At 36.9% G+C, this 24,576-nt stretch overlaps 1 protein-coding gene across 1 annotated transcript; it reads left to right on the plus strand.

The window, feature by feature from the left end:
- The first annotated feature begins 218 nt into the window (after window positions 1-218).
- Window positions 219-16,773, plus strand: LOC136255034 (reelin-like). The gene is made up of 33 exons (XM_066047753.1): window positions 219-261; window positions 327-522; window positions 1,936-2,079; window positions 2,135-2,259; window positions 2,316-2,587; window positions 3,021-3,171; window positions 3,231-3,281; window positions 3,354-3,540; window positions 3,601-3,987; window positions 4,038-4,313; window positions 5,550-5,847; window positions 5,906-6,201; window positions 7,028-7,204; window positions 7,268-7,489; window positions 7,552-7,703; window positions 7,816-7,934; window positions 8,023-8,222; window positions 8,275-8,400; window positions 8,465-8,577; window positions 8,635-8,701; window positions 9,020-9,174; window positions 9,224-10,445; window positions 10,506-10,640; window positions 10,867-11,032; window positions 11,094-11,633; window positions 11,712-11,926; window positions 12,189-12,566; window positions 12,626-13,024; window positions 13,089-13,248; window positions 13,298-13,546; window positions 14,485-14,662; window positions 14,739-14,933; window positions 16,149-16,773. Exons 1-33 carry the CDS (start codon window positions 219-221, stop codon window positions 16,523-16,525), a joined length of 7,971 nt encoding a protein of 2,656 aa, XP_065903825.1. The 3' UTR covers window positions 16,526-16,773.
- Window positions 16,774-24,576: the final 7,803 nt, after the last annotated feature.

Genomic DNA, 24,576 nt, shown 5'->3' on the forward strand with positions numbered 1-24,576 from the left:
GAGAAATCCAACTACACTAATAGTTCAGTTAATTAAAAGTTCAGATAAGTGAGATGCAATGCTATTTGTGTAGAACATGCTAACCGTATTTTAAAAGAGACTTTTACTGTTAGTACTACTCCCGCAGTGCTGTAAGCTTTATGCTTGAAAGTGGATCAGTAGAAAGCAACTGTACAGCTAATGAAAATGCGAGTCTTATAGTCTCCTACAGGACAGGAATGTCTTCAAACTGGGTGGACTTAGAAACATATCATCCCTCTGGTAACTGATAATACGATAACTGGCAAATGTAAACTAAATGCTTAAAATTTTAGATTACACCTCAGAGCAGCTGGTACTACTATCATTACCAACTGCTGCAAGGAGAACAGCAGTACAACTAAGATGGTACCAGCCATGGCATTCAGGATATGGTGAAGACACATGGTCACTTGATGATGTCCTTATTGGAGCAGTAGATACACTACATGTTAACCAGCCAGTAACCGGATATGTTGATGACTTCAATTCTGGAGTATACAAGTTAGCTAATACATCATGTATACATTGGAAGGTCATACAGTACAGTAGTACTGTATATTAGGGATCGTGGAGATGTGAGTTGTTCTGGTCACCCAAAAACCAGCTTCACAATACCTTGGTAGTATTGGTTAGGTATAAAAGTACCTTCAGTATAACCCTAAATACTTCCAATAGATTGTTACAAAATTTTAATTAAAAAAAAATTTACTGACCTTCAGACAGGAGTAACTTGATAATGACTAAGGCTACAGCTTGATTTTTTTCACTGTTCAATGTTGCTTCAGCCTGATAAGTGTCTTTTGGTACACCACTGTATGTATAATACATATGCATCAAGGACTTGCCTTTTCCCTCCTTTCTTCCTGTTGACAGCCCAAGAAGTCGATTCATGGTAGTGTGCGATGGTTTCCCTACATTTGTAAATGACCGTATTTTCCATGGTGACTGGACAGATTGCAGAGATGCTTCTCTTCGTTTGTAGTGCTGTGTGTAATGGACTGAACATAGCTGAAAGCGAAGTGTATTGGGCACTTTACTTCAAGTTAGTAATTGATAGTTGGGGCACACGTTCAGATGAAAACATTAAGCCTGGTGCCATTCTTTTTTTTTGATACAGTATGTGTGGGTTGACCAGTCATAATTCGGTATGGTGGAGAAAAGTAAACAAGCAAGAGTAAGGAAAAATTAGGAATTTTATGTTCAAATAGGGACCGCAAAAACTAAGGTAGGGAAGCAAGGGAGATTGTCTACACAATAGTACACATGCAGATACACTAGTATACATTTAATTCCTAATTCAGTCATGGGTAGGGATGTGGCGATTATGCTGGCATAATTTCGGGCATAATAGGTACACATAGGATCAGGAATTATGCTAGCATTTTGAGGTGATTATAAAGCTTTAACAGTAGGAAAATCTGCAGATTGCACAATCTTATTAAAAAATTGAGATACTCTAATAGAGCAGTCAGAAACTCTAATAGAATGGTCACTGAATATTATTTACTCTAATAAAGCAGTCACATTCAAATGAAATACTCTAATACAGCAACCAGCTAAAGAATTCAAGACTATTGGAAGCATAAACATCAATGAAAAAGGTCTGATACAACAAAGGTCTGATACAGCAGTAAACTGGCATTAGCCAATTATGGTGGCATAATTTTGGGAATAATGGGCAATTCTCAAAAGCATAATAGGTGATTTTGTGAGCACTGCTCAAAAGTATAATGCTCGATTTTTGGAGCATAATAGCCTCATGCCTAGTCATGGGGTATAGAGTGAATTAGGGATTCAATGTCCACTAGTATGCAGTGTATCTGCAGGTGTAGGCGACCTCCCTTGTTTCCTTATTATGTTTTCTGTGACCTCTGATCTAATTTAAAATTCTTAATTAATTCTTTAATAATGTAGCTTTGACTTGTGGGAAACACTTGATGGAGGAATAGTTCGAGTTCCACCATGTGGACCTGTAGTAGCTGGTGGTGCACTGTACTTCACTGATGATGGTGGTTCTCAGTTTGCCCTCACCAAACTGCTGGATTTAACCAGCATCAGGTTTGTTTAATACAGTAAGAATAATGAATATTAATTTTGTTCATGTTTGCTTCAGTGTTCTATCATTTTATCTACGAGTGGAACCTTGTTTATCATCAAGTTCCAGAAATGGCATAATTTTATTGGAATACAGGAAGGCTTATGGTTCATTTACAATTGTTCAAACATTTGTGGAGAGTGGTCAGTATAATAGTTTCTTTCTACGTACATAATTGTTTTAATAATTATCCCAATAGGAAGATATGTTTTTAATGTACCACTTGCTGCTCAAACTACCAATGTACAATTACAATGGAGAGCTGTACGTAGTGCTGAATGGTCTATGGATAATGTCAGAATAGGAAGTGATGCATTGCTATACAATTTACAATTTGATATTCAAGTTGGTAACTGTCTCTCTCCTCCAATTAATGGATCAGTGTCAGACTATGTGAAGCTTGAATACTATGATGGTACTAGTTGGTCACTACTGCAGAATGAGTGTCTACACTCAAGATGTCTGCTAATGGTAATAATGCACAAAAGTATTTGGGTATCTTGTTGCAGTCTAATATGTACAGCATATGTACACAATAAGCACATTACTTAAAGTACACCTCCAGTGAATTCTGAAATGGTATGCCTTATGCACCTCATTGGAATTTTCTGACTCTTTTATGATAATTATGTCTTAAAACCATCTGTGGTTTATGCATTCATCTGTACATTAATTAATATTTCTTTTAAGACAACTTCAAAGTACAGGTGTATAAACACTGCATGCTACATGTCTCTATTACCAAACCACCAACAGGTGTGTGTATGGTTGAGTTCTATCTTCATGTCATCATCTTGAAACTTTCACACGTAGTTCCTACTACTACAAGTATGATACTTGAAACTTTCACTACATGCAGTACACTTTGTTTCAAATATTTTATTTGCATTTACCCTTACTGTAGGATGGTAGCAAGTATTCAGCTAATCGTTATCACTATAAACAAAGAGTGGTTATTCCATTGTGGCCACTAGTGATACAGAACAAACCAGTGTACCAGTTAAGATGGGGAGTGAACAATCCTGTTCAGTGGTCTGTGGATAATATTTACATTGGTATGCTAAAAGCCAATGATCAAACTCTTAATATTACGTATCTAATATCATTTTAACAGGAAAAGACTGTCCTCATTTTTGCCAAGGGGCTGGATACTGTACTCCTTCAGGTAATACATTTGTCAAAGTATAAATAATTTGTGCAGTTTTATACCAACTTTCCATATTTGTTAACACAATAGGCCATTGTCAGTGTGATTCTGGTAGCACTGGTCCAAGTTGCCCACTTTCTGGAAGCAGCAATTCTCAAGCAGTAATTATGACAGATTTTGATACCGCAAGCAATGCAATTCCCTTCCCTGTTACGTATGGAGCAACACTATCCACAGAATGTGGAATATTATCATCAGGAAGATCACTAGTGTTCAAGTATGATAGTGATATTTGTTGGTGTATATTATTGTCATTCCATTTTTTTTGTATCCAAAGGTATGGTAAAGCTAGAGAAATTCAGACTGACGATTTGGATACCACAAGAACACTTTACATTCAGTTTATTTTTGCAAGCAGCAGTAGTTGTGGTGGTTATGTGTCAACAATAACTACTATACTTCTACAGTTCTCACTAGACAAAGGAATAACATGGAATGATATGCAATTTATTGGGCAATCACTTCAGTCATCAACTGGCATAGAAACTTATCACATAGTAATACCACCAGAAGCAAAATATCCTCAAACCAGGTTTAGAATATGGCAACCAAATAGTGTAGGGGATAATTATGACAAATGGTCAATTGATGACTTTCTGATTGGAGGAGTTGATATGAAAATTCCAATGATTGTTGAGAATTTTGATCCCATTGGAAGAAACAAGTAATACCTGACATACCATCTGAACAATTTATGTGAATAATATTCTGTAGATGGGCATTTTATCCTGGAGGAGTTATTGAACGATACTGCAGTTCCGATGGTAATTGTTTACACTTTAATGGTCAACTGGCACGAAGCTCACTGACCACTGTGGAGTTCTATATAACCTCCAACACCTTTGTTCAATTTGAATTGATAACTTCTTGTTCAGCTAATTCAGCATTACCATACTACATACAACTGGAGTATTCCACAAATGGTGGATTAGTGTGGAATCCAGTGGAAGTAATCTGCACCACTCAGAGTGATTGTATAAACCGAAACTTGTAAGTTAGCGATATACATGTATGTTGAAAAATGAATATGGATCCTCATGTTAAATCATTGTATACAAACTTCAGTGAAGTGCTATGTATGTACATAGTTTCTCAGCCAGAAGTATGTAATAATTACCAAAATCAAACAGAGAATATTTTATTAAAATATTTTAGTTGATTCCTCTTGATGTTGTAATATTTGGTTCACGTTCACCTGAGCCCTGACCAAGAGCACTCCTAACAAAGAGGTGAACATTTGTTTGCTCCCAATGGTTTTGTACAGAAACAAATATGTTTTAGTGCCTGAATCATCTGTACTAAATGTATGGGATTAAAGCCTCATAACTCACTTGTTCTTTTCCTTACCTTGTTATGTTAGCCATGTTTAGGCATTAAATTAAATTTAGTATTAAATTTTTGGAATTGTTTATTAAAAAAGCATTTTGATAAAAAAAAATTCCACTTACCTCGACATTACACATACAGCTCCATACTTCTTCACTCCTGTATCCTAAGAACCTGTCACCTGATGAAGCTATGAAAAGCAGAAATGGATTGTGACTACCAATAAGTTCTCATTTACCTGGCTATTGACAAAAATAGTTGTCAAAGTCTCCTTGAACTCTGAGCAATGTCACAGAGTTCCTCTTCCTTCTTCTTCATTTCTCTGTTTCCCTATAAACATACCTCTTAATAATTATCATTTCTAGTTGCCATAAAAACTAACCTGTTATTTGTTTGTTTATTCCAATGTCACAAGTAGCAACAACAAAATCATGGATTTCAATCTCCTGGATGTTTCAACAACTGACTTAATCAGTGAGACCCAACCAAGCCTTATAAGCCAGCATCTCCAAGGTCCTTTACCAAGGACATTGTTAAACGCCTGGGCATTCAGGTAGAACAGATGCCACTGGACCTTCAAGTTATAACACATTTAAAGGGCTTCACAGCACAACTAAATGTTTGGCAGTTGGCCCATTTGCGTAACAAGCGTTATAAACAAGAAACAGGGGCTCAGGTGAATACAAACAGACTATTGTTATTGGTACAGCTGTATATTAGATGCAGAAGTCAAAATGTGTAGCACTTTAGACATTTTGTTAAGCTGTAAGCAGTGTAAGGGATTAGGTATGGAATTTCTGGTTCTTCATGGGAACTGTACATTATTTTGCCATAGTACATTATTGGCATTGACCTTATTTTGATCCCTCTTAAAATGCTGATTACTTTTGCTATAAACAGGTATGGATCTACATACTATCACTTGGAATATGCTAACAATTGGAGAAGGGTCACCCTACCAATTAGGAATATCATTGGTAGTGCAGTCAGGTTGAGATGGAGACAAGTGTACACTGAACCTGGAGTGGTTGGTGACTGGGCTTTAGATAATATTGTGATTGGAAATAGATCACTTCACTGTCCTCAACTCTGTAATGGTCGTGGACGATGTACCCTTGATGGTGTTTGTGTTTGTGATGAAAGATTTACTGGTACAAACTGTGAAACAATTACTGTTAAACTTCCTAAAACTATTCAGGTAACTATGAGTACACTACTGTAAGTGTTCATTTAATAGTATATTGTTCATTAATTAGGAAACTTTTGAAGAACAACCTGATCCCAACTTATGGACAGTTATAGTTGGAGGCAGAATTGGTAGTGAATGTGGAACAATCTCTTCAGGACTTTCCCTTGTAATGAATGGCCCTGGTCCCCAATATGCAACTACTGGCTACTTAAATTTGACTGATACCAGCAGTGTACAGTTTACCTTACAGATTGGTTCATCATCAAATCTGGTAAACTGTGAAAGGGATAGTAACATGTCAAGAGTTGATTTTGGCTATTCTCTCAATGGCGGACTATCTTGGACAATACTCAAATCGTTTCAGTGAGTACACAATAAAACACAGTAGAACCTTTTTATTGTGGACACTCTAATGGCTTTAGATTCTGGTCTTGAGACCCTGAAGTCTAGGCCTATATTTGCTGTAATAGAGAGATTTTTTAAAAATAATTATTTATCTGGAGTTAGACATAAAATCTTTATCCCTATTTTGGAGTTTTCTCTATACTAGGTAAAGCACCGCTGTGTGTACAATATGGAAATAAAAGCATGAGGGTGTGAGACTAATATAGCACAAGGCAAAGCCGAGTGCTACATTAGGCTCAAGACCATGCCTGTCGTGAGTGCTTTTATTTTCATATTGTACAAGCGTAGCAGTGCTTTAACTGGTTTAGAGTGCTTTCTTGTCGTCTTGCTTGGAGTGTTCATTTCATGAATTTGAATCGCATCAGTTTTCAGCCATCAGACAATCGATAAGTGTCTATGTAGTACAGTTGTGGTAGTAATACTGTACAAGCAAATAGTATCTGTTTGGCTACTTTTGGCAATTAGAAATGTTACACACATGATTTTGCTTTTCATATTTATTTTCCAATCAATGCATGACTGTTCTTAATTTTCCATAACTGTACTTTATTGTGATGCAAATGGAAAGTATAGCACACTTCAATGCATTATGGATAATAAAGCACTCTTTTTGCTTTGATCTCGCTAACGCAAAATACTAATATTATTGTCTATAATTTGTAAAGTTGAGGTTTCACTGTGATTAGAAATTCTATGAAATTTAAATAGTGCAGGTAGGCTTTCAACTCAGATAATGTACTTATGGTGATTACCTAAAATTATGGATGGGTTGTAAACTTTACAGGCCAATCCACTTTATTTATTCTCAACAAATTATTATTCCACTACCCACTGGTGTTCAAAGTTACGCTGTACAGCTAAGCTGGTGGCAGTTAGCAGAAAGAGAAATTGGAGCTTTTGCAATTGATGACATTCTCCTTGGTCCTTCAACATACAGCTTTGGATCATCATATAAAGATACGTATGTTACTGACTATGCACAATATCATTGCCTTAAGTGATATCTGTTTGCACTATGACACAGATTTGAATCTGGCACTATTACTAACTTGTGGTGGTCAGTATCTCCAGGAAGAGTGGTAGCTAGTGTTTGTGGCCAATCAAATGCTCTGGTGTTTGGAAGTAATTTAACAGAGAGAGTAGCAGTCACCAAACCACTTGCTATATCATTTACATCAACCACTCAAGTACTGCTACAAGAAAGCTTTGATACCATCAATGACATTGCAAGATTAGTGGATGAAGGGTATGCCACAACTACACTGATGTACTTGTGATATATAGTTTTACAAATTTTCACGCTTAAAGGTGGGAGACAACTGGCCAAATTTCATCCTGGTGTGGATTTTTGAATGGAAATGGAACTGCACTTACATTTGTGACAGCAGATATTAGAGTAGTAATCACCAAACTGGTTGACACTACTAATGCCAGTCATATCTCATTCTACCTCTTATTTGGTAAATATATACCTGCAAACTCACAATCAGTGCATTCACTCACTGCATTTCATGCATATGTACTTTGTACAGTGGAATGAACTGCTAGATGCAATAACTAATTTTACTACAGGTGGTCAAACTTGTAGTGGAATCAGTGATGAAACCAGTGGAATACAGTTGTCATACATGAATGATAACTCCAAGGGTTGGATACAGATTGCATTCCTTTCTGATACATTATATTTCACAGTACGTAGAATTAAAATGTTTATTGCATCCTGCATAGATAAGATTGACCAATCACATGTACGCATGTATTGGTACATATTCTTTACAGAATTCTAGACAAGTTATTGAAACATTACCAGCAGCAGCCAGAAGACCAAACACCAAGTTTAGATGGACACAGCCAAACCATAGCTCAATGCTACTAGGAGATATTTGGTCTATCGATGAGATAATGATATCTGAAAGTCAACCTAATTATAACCTACAGTTTAAATATACAACGGGTTGTAATACCAATTTACCTTCACAGTGAGTATATACTGTACTACAGAAGGTAGATAACTCTTTATTAATCCATTAGAATACAAGTGGAGTACCTTTCAAGCTCAACCAATAATACATGGTTGCCAATCAATCACTTTGTACCTCCAACCTCCTGTGCAGACATTTCTACAGTGTACTTGCAGCCTGTCAAACTAAGAGCAAGGTAGACTATACAGAAATTCAGTGTACATATGTAAACATCACGTTTTGTATGCACTATTTCATAGCACTTGGACAAGTGTGACATTGTCACTGCCACCTGAAGCATTTACTGCAGACACACAGTTCAGATGGAGTGGTCCAGAAAATTGTCTGGCTTGTCAATTTGCATTAGATGATGGTAAAAGCTCATTAGAAAATTACTCAGTATAATTACTGTATAATATTATGTATGTAGTATACATCAGACCTGGATGTCCTAACAATTGTAACCTTCAGGGAACATGCTTGAATGGGAAGTGCAGGTACTGTATGGACCTTCAAATATTATAAACATATCATTGTATAAATGATACATTCTGTGTAGCACAATACCATCTACGAAGAGTAATATCAAAAGGAACATTATTTCAAAAACTGTAAACATGAAGCATTGGTAAAGTTTAATTAGCTTTTAAGACTTTATGCACCTGTGTATAGCCTTTCAATTTTCACCTTTGATTTTGATTACTACTTCACGGTATAAACAAGGCTTTTAAAAAAAAGTTAATACCTGGTGTTGTCTTACTGCAATATCTGTCAAACATCTAGAGTATAACTGCCTATTTGTGTTCTACCATTAGATGCAATTCAGGATTTTCAGGCCCAGCGTGCTGGCCAGAATCAAATGTAAGAAAGCTAAGAGAAGATTTTACCAAATATCCATTAAGATCAACACTGTGGAGTTCAGTTAGAGGCAATAATGGAAACTTGAATGTTCGTTGTGGAAGACTAACAGGTAAGTCATCCAGGACAAGAAGTACAGTAATCATTTTTTATTATTTCAGGACCATACACAATGTCGTTTAGTGGATCAGGTGCCAGAGAACTGGTCACTGTTGACATCAATACTATAAATGCTTATTTCATAGAGTTTGTGATTAGGATAGGTGGTAGTGACACTATGTGCAACACACCAAGTGATCCATCTGAGAGTGTGATCCTACAGTATTCTATTGATGGAGGTGCTTCTTGGGATAATTTGGCTATCTTGTGTTACAGCCAGTATCGTACTGCTACACATCTAACTTATGAGCTAACACCACAATCCCAAACCAGATCAACAAGATTCCGATGGTGGCAACCATCGCATGATGGACTAAACCTTGATGAGTGGGCTATAACTGATGTATTCATTGGTGGAAATCTTGCAGAGAACAACATCTTTGAGAGCTTTGATCCAGTCAATAACAACAATTGGCTATTCTATTCAGGAGCTAATATCATTGAACACTGCAGCTCTGAAGGGAACGCTCTGGTATTCTCCAGAGATGGATTTGTTTCCACAAGAGACTTTTATGTAACTAGTAATCATGTTATCCAATTTGACCTCAACCTGTTGGCATGTGATTGTAGTCCACCACTACAAAACTTTTCCCATGTACAATTGGAATATTCAGTTGACAGAGGAAATAATTGGAGATTGCTTTCTGCTGATGCTGTGTTTTTTCCCACAATGAATCAACAATGGAATGATATTGTAGTACCTATTCCTGAAACTGTTGCCAACCAAACTCTCAGGTTGAGATGGGTACAACCAAATGTTGGCTACTCTTGTTGGGCTGTTGATAATGTTAACATCAGTGTTGTCTGTTTGGACTGCATGGTGTCTCCTCTAAACAGCTTATTTGATGACTTCACAACTCCTTCAGCAACAGAAAGGCATTGGCAGTTGCAGTATGGCAGAGTAGTTAGTGGTGTTTGTGGGCGATCTAACAAAGTGCTGCAGTTTTCTACAGTTGGTCACTTAAGTTATGCTATTTCTAGACCATTTGTATTAAATGGTACAGCATTTGTACAATTTGACTTAGTCATTAACTGTAATAGTACTAATGTAGGCCCACAAACTATAAATGTACAATATTCTATTGATGGCTCCACTTGGAGTCTGGTACAAGAAGAGTGTTTACTTCCTAATGATTGTGAAAGTTATGGCTTTGGTAGCGTATACTACTCTTCCATGTACTCATCATGGAGAAGGGTACTGTTACAGCTTCCTGAAAGCCTGAAGTAAGCACAGTGGTAATTGTTGCATTTTTTCTGATGATTATAATACGTACTTTATTGCAGTAATTCTCCAATTGAGTTAAGATTTGTGTCAGACAGTGCAGACTCTTTTGACTGGGCTATGGACAATGTCTACATTGGAAGTGACTGCAATTTAGAATGTGCACAGCATGGTAGTTGTGTGAATGGTACATGCAGGTACATATTTAAGCACACACACACACACACACACACACACACACACACACACACACACACACACACACACACACACACACACACACACACACACACACACACACACACACACACACACACACACACACACACACACACACACACACACACACACACACACACACACACACACACACACACACACACACACACTATTGGTTTGCTGTACATTCTAAACTCTCTGTAGTTGTGATGATGGTTTTTCTGGGGTTTCATGCCAACCAGATTACTCTGTTCCTAGTTTTAAAGAAGAATTTGAAAGTAATTTAGAGTCAAATCGTTGGCCCGTTGTATCAGGAGGTTCAACTGAATCTGGAGCTGTTGCATCTGGAAATGCCCTTGTATTTAATGGTGTAAGTTTAGTGACTTACAGTACCTGTACTCACTGGTTCAGAGATGTTGTGCTAATTTCAGGGTGGCATCCGTTACATCGAGAGCAGTGACATGGATTTATCTAATTCAACCTTCCTACAACTAAGTGTTCAATTAAATGTAACAGTTACAGTTGATAAAGCTATACTCATTCAATATTCTAATAACAGTGGCATTACTTGGAATACAATGAGTACTCTGTATTACAACAGTGTGAAACGAAATAACAACAATCCCCCAGTGCAAATTATTTATTACGAGTTGCACAGTGAAATGCAGACTCGTACAACGAGGGTTCGAATTTGGCAGCCAGGAATTCAGTTGGAAAATGATGCCATTTGGAGAATAGATGATTTCTATATTGGAGGAGAGAGTGTCACATCTGGTTCAATTAGTACCGAGAGTGACTTTACTGCTTCTCTTTCACCTGAAATGTGGCCGTCTTATGCTGGTGGAATATCTGGAGCACTTTACTGTGGTCGTGAAGATGTAATATTATTTAGTAATTCTTCAAGTGGGCTTCATCACCTCACATCCACTTTCTTTGACTTTGCTGTGGGTGATAATTTGATGCAATTTGAGGTAAACATTCACCTCACATATACACTATACTGTACTTTGTATAGTAATTTAAAATCAGTATTGTTTTTACATTTTTAGATCAATGTTGGATGTGGTTACAACACAGCAACAGCAGGTGCTGTTAGATTAGAGTTTTATTATTTGGATTCTGATGAGCCATGGACACCAGTAATTAGCCCATGTAATACAAATGACCAATGTACTAATGATCATGAGGAGACCATCTACTACTCTATCAACTATGGAGGATGGACCAGAGTTACTCTAGTCATTAGTGAAGATGATTCAACAAGGTGTGTGACTTTGTATCAGGTTTGGCTTGGTGAATGATCAAGACATTTAAAATTAAACTTTAATAATTTTACCTAGAGTTGTTTTTGAACATTATTTAGCTAAATTAAATGCTTTAGTATACCTAAATCACAGTTTTTTTAATCACACCTACTAGGATTAGAAATATGTTTCAGTAGTTTAGTCTGTTAATATGTGAAAACTGATAGCTACGTCACTGCACAGACATTTTTACATAGTACGATGTATTTCATAACTTCACAGTAAAAAGAGTTTCCGCTGGAATCAAGGATATTACACTGCTGATGACACATTATATCCATCTTGGGCACTCTCCAGTGTCTTCATTGGATTACCAAACAGCTGTCCAAACTTTTGTTCTGGGAATGGAATGTGTACCATTTCTGGGTGTGAATGTGATCCAGGGTATTCCCCACCAATGTGTCTACCAACAGCTAACAGGCCCACCTTTCTTAACGATGATTTCAGTAATACTAAAATCGATATGACTAAATGGTCTGAAGTGTTTGGAGGTAGTGTTGGTGCACTGTGTAGTCTACCAAACAATGGCAACAGTTTGTACTTCAACCAGCCAGGAATCAGGAAAGCAGTTACAGTTGATCTTGATATGACCTTAACAATGTTAGCATTACATAAGCTAAAAGTAGGTTGCATTTTTCATATGCAGTTATACTTTTCAGAGCTCTTTCATTCCAAATCAATGTTGGTATCAGTTCCATTACTGGTTGTATAGTCCCACAAAACATCTATGAAGCAATTCTCCTACAATATTCCACTAATGGTGGTATTACTTGGACAACTCTATTGACAATAGCACACAATGATAACAGCGGTCGACCAAAGGTGGTGACATTACCAGATGGAGCAAAGACATCTTACACAAGATTCCGATGGTGGCAACGCTCCAACCCTGGAATGGACATGGCACAGTGGTCACTGGATAATGTCAACATCAATGTTTTGCAAGTGGTATTAAATGAGTTTTATGAAGACTTTGAATCTACTACAACAACAGTTTTGATTTATCATGGCCATATTGATTCTTATTGTGCATCTAATGGAAAAGGATTAATTTTAGAGTATGTGTGTAGTTCTATCTTGCATATTGTCAGTAAACATTTACTTTACTTTCTTCTTATATAGTGGACCAAAGGGTACATCAGCAGTAACTGAGTTAATTAAGTTCTCTGACACAATCTTGTCACTTCAGTTCAGTATGGCTACTTCATGTGATGATGACTCTGATGGTAGTAGATCTCTTGCTGTCTTGGAAGTATCTAGGGATGGTATAATCTGGGAGCAGGTATAAAATAATTATATTAATCATTCATCTGTAATATTTTCTGTGTTAGGCAATATCAGTATGTAATACTCCAGGAGATCTGTCTTGTTTGAACACTCGTTTCTTTATGCCCTCCATGTGGGGTTGGGAGAACAGGGCAGGATGGTTTAGGTACACAGTTTCTCTTGCAAGACTACCAGCCCGTAATGAGATAGGAAGACTACAATGGAGAAAACTAAATGGTGAAACTCTTTCTGTGGATGACATATATGTTGGAAGAGCTTGTTTAAACCAGTGCAGCCTTCATGGACACTGCAAGGTTTGTGTAATAATATCACATTAAGTTGCATTGCCAAGGAAAGTTAATATTCTAATTTGTCAGCACTCGTTGAGAATACCAATTTGCATTGATTTGTTTATATGGAAAGAGTTTAAAAACTTTGTCTGATTTTTAATTGGCATAGATTTTTACTTATACAGGTACCCTCTGTGACCCACGACTTGAGGGCAACGGAATGCCATACAGTATTTTCCACCATCCTTTATTGTCTTAACTGCCACAATCTTCAATTTATGAAACATATCATTTTGTAATCTACTGTAGCTTGGAGCATTAGACGCAGTAATAATAACAATCTCGTATTTTGTTGTAGTGGTCATTGCCATAATGCATCCATCGCATACAAGGCTAAAATCACATAGCATATGAATGGTGTCATCATTAGACACATGTCCTGCAAGGTATTGAGTGTGTATATATAGTACTTCAGGCTCATTTTGACAATCTCTGTAGCATACGTTTTCAAGTTGCAACTGTAGATAAATTTACTTAATAAACATGCAAGTTTCTATAAGCACTCAACAGGCAATTATGCAATTATTAACCATGTTGACCGTTATTTCTAAATACTCCATCAGTAAGCCCACCAAGTCACAAGAAACATGGATGGAAACATGGATAGCTATTCGTAATTTTGAAGCATGATCCCTACAGCAATTTGCTGTACTTTATTTTGCTTGATGGATTACATGAACAAGCCTTTATCCTCATAACCACATATGCAATTATAATTACAATAATTATTCAGTAGCCAATTAGCCAAGTTGTTTTTCTTTGCTGTTAAAATTCCCACCATGTGGTAAAGCTACATTTTCTTCAAAATATTCCAAATAGTACATTTAAATATATGATGCAGCTGGTAAAGTCAAAGTTACTATAACATGATTTTAATATAAATAGTTGTGTTATACACTCAGGATGGAGTTTGTATGTGTGATGATGGGTATGATGGAGAAGATTGTAGTACAGTAACAGACACAGAAAATATTATCCTTTACATCATTGATGGCTTTGAGGATATTCATGTTAATCGCAAATTATGGATTCATGTTACCGGGGCTGTCATTAAAAATACATGTCCATTTGAGCCATACAGTAAGTCTATGAAGTGTCTATGTGTAATGATATATCAGTTGATTTATTGTTGTATAATTAATATTGTTTGCAATAGGAGGAACATCTTTACACTTCAATGGTGATGGTGTCCGATTAGCAGTTACTAAGCCATTTGATGCTAGTAATGTAGTTGACTTTACTTTTGTCTTCTACTATGGAGATGATTGTACACAAAAGAATAGTGGTGATCAAGTCACAGTTGCTGTGTCAAATGATTTTGGTATCAGCTGGAATGTGATAAAAATTCTTGGTTAGTAGTAAAGCCTTTGGAAAAATACTTACTCTGTTACGTATAGTTGCACAGTTAAGGCAATGCACAATAATTATTTTTATGCTGCTTTAACCAAAGCCAAACACATTATCTTTTATCTATCAGCATATCAAAAGTGTGAAGACTGGTTTATACTCCAGTGGCAGCTACTATAGGTCTTTTTTTCATTATAGCTACTATTGAAAAGAATGATTTATAATCTCCATACAGTAATTCATAAAGACTTTTATGGCTGTCACTGGAAAACCAATCTTATCAATTGTTCACAAATATTTTGAAGGCAAGTTTATTTCTTTAGCTCCCAAAACAGGGCAGTGGGGTTATGTGTAGCAATTTTGTACATGTTTTGAAGCAATTCCTTACTTTTCAGTGCATCCACTGTAAAAAATTTTGAAATCCATGAAAATCCTTAAGTTTCTAGGGGGCTGTTCCCCTTCTCCATAACCTACTATCCTGGTGCACCCCTTGTCAAACCCTGGATTTGCCCTGAATATATAGTGCTGGGCTAAGCGACAAATTTTGCATGAAATGTTCACATTGTGATAAAAGCACCACATTTCTGTGAACGTTGAATATGGTATATACTAAATAACTTGAGATACAGTGCCACATCAGAATTATCATGTTTTGGAGCTTTAAAATAACAAGTGAGACCAATTTTATCTGCCCAGTAAGCCACACAAGTAATACGTACATTTGAAGTTATCTTGTAGCTTTAATATACGTATAGCATGAAAATTTCATATGCAATCAGAAATTCTACAAAATGTCATACCTCGTACTATTTAAGATTATGATCTGCCAACCTAGATGTATGGACACCTCCTTTGATCACTTTCTAGATATGATCATCCTTATAAAAATGCTAAGATTTTGTGCTGATATTTTGAAACATTTTGAACTGAAATGTTAAAGTTATGCAATCAAAACTTCCAAAGTTTGACTATATTTTAAGTTTTGAAACTGGGTAATAACCAGTAAAGGATCTACGTAGATGGATTTCTGTGGCTTGGTAAAAGTTTGCTTCATTGGATGCATGCTGCTGAAATACAGTGTTATACAGTAGGTAATTTGATATGATGGATTACCAACATGGCAATTATGATTTATTCCTTAAATAATACTGTAGCATAAAATCTTCAGAAACCTTTTTAAATCTTAGATCTGCTGCTGATAATTGTGTGTACTTTTCAGGAATACATGGTGATCAAGGGCTCATAACAGTACATGTTGCCAAAAAGATAAGAAAGAAAAATTCTATGATTGGATGGTTTCAGTTCCAGCATGGAAATGGGACTACAGATTCATGGACTTTAGACAATGTGAACATTTCTCTCTCTTTAACCATTAAAGGCAGCAATGAAAGTGAAGAGGGTATTTCTTGGATCTATGGTGTGATCGGTGGAATAATAATTGTGATAACTGCTTTGGCTGTTTTCATTGTTGTACAGTGCTGTAGAAGAAAGCCTAAAAGCATTAAAATTGTACGCATGAATGCATCTAGTGGAATGGAATTCCAAAATCCTACCTATATGGAAGGAACCATCCGTAAGACTTCTGGATCTTTATAAGAGAAAAATGATACAATGCAACAAATGCAAACTTTTTTTTCAGTAGTGTTTTAGTTCCCCTATAGTAGTAGTGCCTTACTTATTTAACAGTGAGCACATCACAGTATTAGTCATATGTTGCATAGTTTGACACAACAGTAATTTGGTTAGGTACTGTTTGTTGTAGCAGCACTCACTCTGGTACCTACAGTACATTTGTATACATTTTCTGTTATACTAAACATTGTGTGAAAAATAATACAATAATAATATCAGTGTTCACAAAGTAGACATGTACGTAATACCCTGTACTTACCACATATCCTTACTTTATCATAAAGCTGTCAGATGCTTGCTCTTTAGAATGCACATTGACCATTGGGAAATTTGCTGTTTAATTCATCCAGTTTACAAAAATACATACTTTCCATTTTGTTGGATTTTTATGTCACTTGGGTTGGGTAGCTACATATTTTATATGTAACATGGGCACGAGTGGTCTGCCTGATATGTCCACCTGAAGCATGAGGGCTGAGGGTGGACATATCAGACAGACCACGAGTACCCGTGTTACAACTATTATGTAACGCTTCTATCAGGTGATTAACCACCCATGCCAATACAAGTGACACTGCTGGATTCATTTTATATACATGCCTGAAAGATTCAATTGTGTGGCTAGGTAGCAGGAAACATTGCAGCTACGTTTGCTATAATAAATGGACGAGTCCTAAAGATCACAGAAAAGAGAAAAGTTGAGTTTTTGGGAATTTACAAGTGTTTTAATGCTATCGAGTTGTTTAAAGACTAATTACAACATGTAGTAAAGGCTTAAAGCAAGAGTTAATAATTGAGAGAAGAGTGTACAACACAATACAGAGACTCTACAAATGATTCAGCATGATTCAAAGGGATTCCTCTGTAAATTCTGTGATTTGTAGTATATTCTATATGTGAAGATTGCTTTAATCATCACATTTCTTTGTTCTTCCGTGTGCAATCATCGCATTTCCTTTTTCTGGTAGTGTGCACTTGTTAACACGCCTGAGAGAATCCCTTTGAATCACACTGAATCATTTGTAGAGGCTCTGTATTGTGTTATTAGACACTCTCCTCTCCACTATTATTAACTCTTGCTTAAAGAGATAAGCTTCATTGCAGCATGGTTAACTCGTGTTATCTGTAATGTGGGTATGGCCAGTATTTGAAAATGTGCTGAAACACTTGTGCATGTACAATAAGACTAGTACTTGCCTCCAAGAAATGTTTCCCAACTTGTAGAATGGAAAGGATACTGAAATACATCCATCCGAGTGCTTCTTGTGGCAAAACTCCAACTCGTGATAATGGTCATGTGAGAATTAATTTATTCCCACAATTTCAGTCTAAGCTTCTATAAAACAAACTGGACAGTACCACTACCTCATGAACTAGAGGGCATTATAAAATGACCTAACCACAGGGCATAAACAGATAATTCGTTGACCACAGGGTAATATCAGATATGTATACCCAAAAATTCCTTTGATCTGTCCACGCAAAGTGTTACATTTAATAGTTATACCGTGGCAATGAGGAATTTGCCTGATATATATGCCCAAGGGCGCTGGCATATACATCAGGCAAATCCCAAGTGGTCATAGCATAAGTAATATATACCACTCAGGCATGCTCGCCAAATAGGTGAAGGAAGACAAACCTGCATTACCACATTACTTTTATACAGAGGTTTGCAAACATCGATTGTGGGTTTAATTGTGGGCACAAAAAGAAATGATTGTGCATTTTGCTGGTTGTAGTGATACCATTTTAAAACCAAATAACCACTTTGTGGATGCCTAAAGTAACATAAGGTGCTAAAAAATACTTAGCATATGAGGCGGAAGGGTGCTAGTGTTGGGGGTGCCCAAAATTTGTGATGGTAGTAGTAGGTGTGCAAATTCTAGGGGCATGCCCCCCTACCTCCCAAGGAAACTTTTGAAAATTAGGTGTCAGGAGATTGAATTTGTGGGCATTTTCGGTGGTTTTAGCTTAATCTAATACTGTTCATGCTTGACTGTTGTATTAGGGTGACTGCTCTATTAGAGTGTCTTGATCGTGATTGACTAGTTTCTGGAAACCTTGCTCATGTGACAACTATTAGCACCCACAGTAAAATAGTTGAGGGTGCTGGAGCACACCCTCTTCTGCTGCCTATTTTTAGGCGTATAAGTTGAGAATGTCTGAGCCATCTTGTCATGTGGTTGAAATGTGCTGTGTAAAAAAATGATCCCCACATTGCAAAATGATCGTGATGCCTAGCAACTGAACCATACAATCCTGACTCAGTCAATTATTTTTCCTTGAAAATAATGATAAAACAAAAGATGTTAAACTCAAATAATCAAAGGGAACTGATGCTTTGTAACTGCCTCAGCATCAAAGGCAGTTGTGGTCAGGGCTATATCATCTATCACCCTAACCACAGGCGATATCATGATATCGCACTAACCTCACCAGATATCGCACTAACCACAAGGCGATATCATGATATCGTACTGTACTCAAGGCAATACATGAAATATAGCCTTGTGGTTTCCTGTGATCCGAGTAGCCCTACTAGCTCCCAGGGGTTTAGTGTAACTCAGTTTCACTATCATAATGTATTTATTTACACATGAAGTATGTATGGCAACCTGTTGGCTATTTGAATGTTCCAAACCCCTCAGCATTAGCAACACTATTAGTAACTCAATACAGCTGTTAAAACTCTACCGAATAGTTGACTCCATTTTGTGCACAAACTTATAGGGAGTGATGGATATGTCAAGGAAATATTTGTCCAGTCCTCTCCCAGTCACACAATCAGTTAGATTATGGGAAGCAAATCTTTTGAAAGATTTGATATTTTACCTGACATGTAAAGGGCTGAACAAACATCTAATACATTCAAGCTTATGCTTTTTGCAAGAGATTAGAGTAGTGCAATGGCAGACCATTTAAGTGGACCTTTTATGTTCAACTCAGACACATGCTCTCTTGCAGCTAGGATTGTAATACTACTACACATTATACATGTGATGGATCAAAACATTTAAAAATGGGTATCCATTATGGAGCCTGGTCCAGCTACCTAGTAGCAATATTTTATAGCAAATAATCACTCTTCAGCAAACTTTCATCGCTTTAGATCAATAGAAACGCAACTGAAACATTTAGAAGTACTTGGAATAGTTTAAAGCACAAAACGATTATTATTTTTAGAGGCATTTATTGAATGTGAAGATGCTACCACTTTCAAATGATAAATGCAGTATAGAAGACAAACAAGTGTTTTGCCACTATAAATGTTTGTAATAATTATTTCTTCAAGTGATAAACTGAATTTGGTTTACTAAGTTTAAGAGAAACTTGTCAGCAGCTCATCAAGTAATATAAGGCTCTTTCGAAAAAGGGGAGGGGGAGAGTTCTGTGAAAACCTTTGATCCCCTGGATCTTCCCTTGAGTGATGTCCTAACCTGGTGAATCAACCAGTGGACCAGTGAAGATAATCACCATCTGCATGTGTAATAACCCCTGGAGTTAATCCCTGGTGCCGGTGTGAGGCTCCCATAAAGACAACCCCATAGTGTTCATTCTGCTTCCATTGCTCTCCTCTAGCGGCAGCAAAGATTCCCTATGTATTCTGGCTAAGTGATGTACCCAAGCTAGATCCCCAGGTAGACTAAGGCACAGACTTCGAGGCATGGAAATAGGCTCAATGGATGTTGTACTCAACGCTGTCTGGTCTAAGTGGCAAGTCAGCATTAACTCTTTGTAAATACTTACAGCAGTTGTCTTAGCGAGGAGGATAGAAATAACACAGATGCAATATTACAGTATTTGACTGCTCTATTAAAATACATCAATAATACAGAGAAATGGATGTGAATTACATTGATGCATTACACGTAATTTATTTTGATGCAGTGTAAGCGACCAATTATCCCAAACTTTAAAACCACCGTAATGAATTCAGAAGTTTACAATACTATTCCACATATTCATAAGACATTTATTTGGAGAACTCCAATGGTGTAGCTTATTCTACGAAGATGAACTTTCCATCCTTTAGAGTACATGTGTGAACATTACAGCAGTGTTGATATTTATGACCAGATAAAGAAAAACATTATTGAAATTGCATTCACAAAGTTACAACTCAAGTGTAACTTTGTCTGACAAATTGGCCAAATGTTCATGTAAAAGTGTCTCTATGAAGACTAGGTAAGGATTAAGGTAAATGGAAGTAAATCTGTGAATATTTTGCATTCGCATTCATAACGTATGATCAACGAAACCAATTGCAACTAAATTTGGTTACAAGCAACATACATTTATGTATTCTAGGTTCACCAAATTATGTGTGATTCAACATATGGAGATATGGCACAAAGCAACTGACTGTGTCAAAAAATGCATATGGGATAATTTCATGAATTTCTGATACAAGGCTAGCAACACTATCAATCTTGCTGTAATTCAAGAAAGAGAGTTTACTTTGTTAGAAAACATGCCAGAAAAGTAAATCAGTCCTTAACTGAGCTGAAGCTATCTTGTAACACTGCTTCAGGTGGTTTCAAGCTTCAAGGAAATTTCACTGCACACTACACTACTTCATGAAAACCAGAGCAGCTAGAAACTACCACTTTGATACAGGCAATCACAGCATGGTGTATCTTCAGCACAGATATTAAACTATAGTTAGTTCGTCAAGGAGTTACAGCCCTGAAAGTTGATATGCACGAAATTTTTCAAGCAAAATTGCATAACAGTACTTCAATCAAATTAAGTTATCGCAAAAACCAGAAACTACTACTTTGGTACAGGTAGTCTCCATAGCTTGGTATATCTCCCATCAAAGTAAAAATTCAAGTCACCCCAGTCGCAAAGTTACTTCCATTTACCTTACTTGTAATGTACTGATTATTATGAAACTAAATGATTTGCTATGTAGTAGCTCATGGGTGCATGCTGGCATCACAGCTATCTAACTGGAATCAATCATAAAAATATATCATGGTACTTAAGTTAACACATTGAAAAAATAATGAAGACACGTACATCTATATTATACTAAGATCACCAGAGTAGAAAAGGTGCAGAGCATGCGATATTGATCGAAAATTAATGGGAATTTGACAATGGCTAGTTACCAGTGTTTGATAATTGGTAAATTATGGTGTGCAGAAATTGTTTATAACATGGAAAGTATAAAGTGGAATCAAATATTCAACTTATGAGAGATATTCTACAAAGTTCCTGGTGAAAAAATTGATATGACATTCCCAGAGATATTTATGAAGTAAAGTATAAATCTTGTTTATATAATAATAGGATGATTACGCTACGGTCTTAACATAAACAACAATGCCTCTGCATCTGGAGTTATAAGAGGCAAGTTAAGAAGCAAATGATATTGGTAGCTACGAGAAAATTCATGGGAAGATATGCATACAAGTTTAATACTGTACATATCACTGGCAAACGCTCTGTTCTTAATGGCGAAAAAGGTAAAACGCAAATGCATAGAACAACATAGCTAGCTATGCACTCACATTTATCAGAAGATTTTTCTGAGTCACCTTCATGTTGCAAGTTCACTGAGTCATGGTTCCAATGATTGAAATTCGGTGTATTCCAGTGTATATCCATTGCCAGGGATGGCCAACTTCAGAGTTAATCTTGGCTAAGATATTTGGTAGTTCACTTTACACATGATCAATCCGATCTAGATTCCGACAATAAAGGAGAATTCCCATCAGCAAATAGTAAATCATAACCTGCATGACCTCACCAATCAAAGAGCCGTGGTGCCATGCTTCAAGAATTTTAATAGCTACTCTATACAATGTTGAAAATAGTCTCGCGTGACCATACCTCTCCTCCGCCATGCTCACACTAATAGACTCTTTCCAAAACCACGCCCTCTTTAAAATAACTATGGTAACCGACTGGCCGCCATTTTGAATGGGGCCAGTGCAAATAATCTCGATTGGGCGTTGCATAGAAATTCGGTGTTGACAGCAGCCCGAACCATAGATTCTCGAGAGAGCTATGCCCGAACAGAGCAATTTTGATGAACAACAGACTATGGAACTCCTAGAGGTTACAGAATTAGTGTTTCTGGTCAGAGACAGGTGGTTATCAGGGCTGAGCAGGGTGTAAAACATCGACAGCACTAATTTCATTGTCTCCTGGTATCTCTCGCCCGGTGTACTAGTACAAGTGGGTACTGTTAGCATCTGTGAGCTCAGCTGCTGCTACAATCACAAGTTGTCAAATGCAGTATAGCCACTGAAGAATATTGGTAATAAAAGTATATATACCTCTTGGACAAGCTCTTGGATTATTAGTAGGTGAATAAATGACTATGGTACGTGCGAGGTAGCCTTGGTGTGTGTAATCTGAGCCGTTGCACATAACAAAACAAACAGGGTGTGAATTTCCAGTACAGAATTGAGTGACAGCACTGCCCATTCACCTGTGACTGCAATACAATTTGACATGCCGATGTAAATAAAACTTATTGTGAGCTGGTGTAAAAAACAGCTTACAGAGAGCTACCATCTATTACATAGTGAGACTAGTTTTAAGCTGGTACACATTGACAATGTACTGTGCCTCACTACTAGTGCTATGTGAAAATGTTGAACTGAAGCTGAAGTTGGGAAAGTACGGCAACAAACTGAGTCAGAAGAAAAGTCACTTCTTCAAAGTAAAGCATAGAGCCGCCCCCTGGTGTGGTGAGTATGTACTCCTCATGCCCACACTTATCTGAGGATAACACATTAGTCAAGTTTGCTACGAAACAAGACATTGTAGGGTGGCTACTCAGGCCCGTAGCCAGGGGGGTTCGGGGGGTTCTGAAGAACCGCCCTCTTGGAAAAAAGGTCCACAATTTTTGGTATACAAGTCCAAATTTTCAGGAGCAAAAGTCCATTAGCTACAGTTTACTAGATACCACTAATAAGAAACTAAATTAAGTGCTTCAAGTAACTCATTCATTGCATGGATTAAATGCAATGCAAGATCGAGATACTCTAATAGAGCAGTCAACCACTCTAATAGAACAGTCACAATATTTGGACCTTTACTAAAGGTCCACTTTTGGTCAAAAAGAACCCCCCTTTCAAAATCCCTGGCTACGGGCCTGCTACTGTGGTATATGTCAGTGTGTATGATCAAAATCATGTGCGTATGTGGTGGGGTATGATGAACTAATTGTATTATTATTCATATGAGTTGATGTATTGTAATTTAAACTGAAATGATACTTGAAGCATGGGATGGAACAATGGATTGTGCTGTTGCAATATCACTGCTTGTGCTACTGACGTGTACGTCTGCCAAGTATTCCTGGATACCATGTGGGCTGATGTACCATGCAGCACTATGCAATAATCAGATATATTTAAATGTTCTCAAAGATGTATCTTCTATGCTCAGTCGTTGAATGTGTTGACTCAGTGGATCTTAGTAAGCATGTACCATATACTTACAAAATGTCAGAAAGAGAAAAACCATTATTATCATTGATGAAAACCATGTGATACAATATAACGTAAGGTGTGTCCTCAGACACAGACTGCCACAGATGGGGTTGTACCCAATGAGTGGGTGTGGCAGGGAATAACAATTACAAAAAAATAATTTAGCAATAATATTAGAATACGGAAATGTAATTTGGGGACCCCATTATGTATTAGATCAACGTAAACTTGAGGGTGTGCAACGGCGTGCTACAAAACTAGTACCATCTTTAAGAGACAAGTCTTACATAGATCGACTGACATCAATGAATTTACCATCTCTTTTGTACAGGCACAGACGTGGTGACTTAATATTTCTTTTCAAGATGCTGAACGATTACTTCAATCTGGATCACTCCAACTTTTTTACTTTCTCCCACAATACACAAACTAGAGGTCATGCATATAAATTACTTAAGCCCCCTGCCCACCATTCATGTCAGGTAAACTATTTTGGTACTAGAGTAATTAATGATTGGAACAATCTTACGAGTGATATTGTAGGAAATTCTTTATTAAATA

The sequence above is a fragment of the Dysidea avara genome, chromosome 5 (genome assembly GCF_963678975.1).
Source record: "Dysidea avara chromosome 5, odDysAvar1.4, whole genome shotgun sequence".
Classification (NCBI taxonomy): Eukaryota; Metazoa; Porifera; class Demospongiae; order Dictyoceratida; family Dysideidae; genus Dysidea; species Dysidea avara.

Bases quoted from the DNA above. Each gene is read 5' to 3' on its own strand.
- LOC136255034 (XM_066047753.1), top strand. From the start codon at position 219: ATGTCTTCAAACTGGGTGGACTTAGAAACATATCATCCCTCTG. The intron at 7,935-8,022 runs GTACGTAGAATT...TATTCTTTACAG, and splicing joins CTGATACATTATATTTCACA to AATTCTAGACAAGTTATTGA. The intron at 8,702-9,019 runs GTACTGTATGGA...TTCTACCATTAG, and splicing joins TGCTTGAATGGGAAGTGCAG to ATGCAATTCAGGATTTTCAG.